The sequence below is a fragment of the Notothenia coriiceps genome, unplaced genomic scaffold, assembly GCF_000735185.1.
Source record: "Notothenia coriiceps isolate Sejong01 unplaced genomic scaffold, NC01 NC01_scaffold00003699, whole genome shotgun sequence".
NCBI classification, from domain to species: Eukaryota; Metazoa; Chordata; class Actinopteri; order Perciformes; family Nototheniidae; genus Notothenia; species Notothenia coriiceps.
This window is the reverse complement of record NW_011336400.1, coordinates 1-2,392: the sequence shown is the minus strand read 5'-3', so window position 1 is coordinate 2,392 and position 2,392 is coordinate 1. Positions and strand designations below refer to the sequence as shown.

General features: G+C 42.5%; 1 protein-coding gene across 1 annotated transcript; it reads right to left on the bottom strand.

Annotated features, from left to right (window-relative positions):
* Nucleotides 1–665: 665 nt before the first annotated feature.
* LOC104941682 (phosphatidylinositol N-acetylglucosaminyltransferase subunit Q) lies at nucleotides 666–1,509 on the bottom strand (the record flags this gene model as incomplete). Its single annotated transcript, XM_010766814.1, has 2 exons — nucleotides 666–888; nucleotides 1,226–1,509. Coding segments are annotated over 2 exons (485 nt in total), but the record flags the coding sequence as incomplete, so codon positions are not given.
* Nucleotides 1,510–2,392: the final 883 nt, after the last annotated feature.

Genomic DNA, 2,392 nt, shown 5'->3' with positions numbered 1-2,392 from the left:
CGAGATTACACCTTTTTGTTATATTCCATGGAATGCTCTTAACATCCCGATAGCAATGAATATCTTAAGCGCTTTGACAAAAAATCCATAAAGAAAGTCATCTGTGGAAGCTGTAGTGCTGTAAAAAGCACGACCAATCTTTTTAGCCGGCCCGGCTAAAGTAACTGGATGGCCTACCTGCCTGTCAGCCTTCCATCTGTGCACAAACTTATCTCGTGCCCTCATTGGTCATGTGCGCGTTCGTGTGTGTTGGAGGAGGGGCTCTGTTAGGAAGTGGCAGATTTTTTTCCAGCTGTGTATTTTCAAATTCTAGCGCACTCGAGCTGGTTTCTCCAAAATGACCTACCCCACCTTTAACCAACGGGAATTTATATGTTTCACTATTTTCTGAAATGTTCTAGAGCAGAGGAATAATATCTTAATTTATTAGAAAGAAATATGAGGAATTATATATTATTAAGCTAATCGTTGCAGGCCTGATTTGATTATACATCTAATGTTAAAGAAATGTGTAAATATACTCTGCACTTTATCACTTTGCTGTCTTCTGGTTAGATGCTCTGTGCAAAAATAATAAAGCTGAATCAAATATCCTCTTACTAAGCCTGTTGTTGGTCTCATAGCTGCCCGTACGACTGGCTTTGTAGACATTCACTCAAATGGAGCACATTGCCTCCTCCCCCCCTCTCACCGGATGTCACAGATCCAGGTCCAGATGCTGAGCAGCCAGCGAATCAGCACGCAGAGCGGCAGGGTGGAGTGTTTCAGCAGCTCCACGATGATGCTGGCCTCTCGACCCTCAGACTGCCAGTGTGTGGACTTCAGGGGCCCGTCGTCGTATCGGTCCAGGAAGAACAGAGGCTGGCTGAGGGCCACCGAGCGGAACATCTGCCCAGAGGAGAGGAGGGGGTTAGGGATATTAATGGCTGCTTATATCCATTAACATGCACTTCACTCTGCACACCCTCTGGGAACAGGTCGAATATTTGATGATTTACCTCCAATGTGATGCCAAACTGTTTAAATGTCATGCTGCATTATTATTCTTTTCTTTAGGATGTGTTGCTGCATTGTGGGAGAAAAGGCAATCTTACAATACGAGCCCAAAGAAAGAAATTCCTAGCATTTCTAAAACAAAAGTAGTTTTTTCTTAGCACGTGCATAAACTCTGTATTACATGATAGAAAACCTCAAACAGGAATGACATGAGGCACTGCTGGTGTACCTGTCTCAGCTCAGAGGTTGGGTCCGTTTTTGGGTCTGAAAGGCCGTTCTCGATGGGGTGAAGCTGCGACAGCATCACCTTCCTCTGCTCGTAGTGGACGAAGATCACCTTCTCCTCCTCATCCTCCTCTTCTTCCTCCTCCTCCTCTTTTTTCTCTTTTTCTTTCTCCTTCTCCTCCGCCCTCTTTTTCGTCTTCTTTTTCCCCTTCTTTTCTCCATCACCTCCAGCCTCGCCATCAATCTTATCCGCCTTCTTTTTAATCTCCCGTGGAATTACTCTTCCATCTGGCCACAACAAAGTTACAGTCATTCAAAACGCTTTATTAATTTCACTGAAAAGGAAGTCCTCCTGAGGTTTATTAAAGCATTTGACACAAATAATAATAATAATAATAATAATAATAAGTAACCCAAAATGGTTATGAAACAATATTTCAAAATGTGGATGTTTTATGCAAACCCAGCCCAAAAGCCATACTTGTTATTAAAGTTAATTTGGAATTTATAAATAAATGTGAAATGATGTTATAGTTTATTTTTTTATTTCATTTGTTACATTTATTATGATTATTTGTTAATTATCATTTGTTTCTGTGACCCTTTTGGCTTCACTGTTATGAATGATATTGCTTTCCTGAGGCCTGTACGACGAAGCCGGATTTTCGCTTAGCGGGCTAACATCAGGGAAAACTCGGGGTTTCCGGTCCTACGACGCTGGTTCTCTTTTTAGCGGGCTAGATCTCCATGGTAACTTATGCTGAGCGGCTAACCTGGTCGGGACCTGGGGGGTATACTACGAAGCAGGATTTTCGTTTAGCAAGATAACTTCTGGGATTTCCGGTACCAATCAGAGCTCAGTGTGCGGAGGAAATACAGTTTAAACTGCCGTTGCAGGAAGACGGCCGACCAAAATCAGCGACTGTGTGAACGTGAACATTAATAGAATATCACCTCCCATCTTCAGAGCAATCTGACTATTATAACATTAGCATTAAGAAAGCTTACTTAAATATCTGCCACAACATAAGTAACCGGATCAGAGTAACATTAAGTACAGTCCGCGGCATATCACATCATATCGTATCATATCTCTCCTTATCTGAGTCAGCTGAGCCGTATCTGGCCGTGCAACACTCACAGTGTCACATACTGTATGCAGAAGGATTAT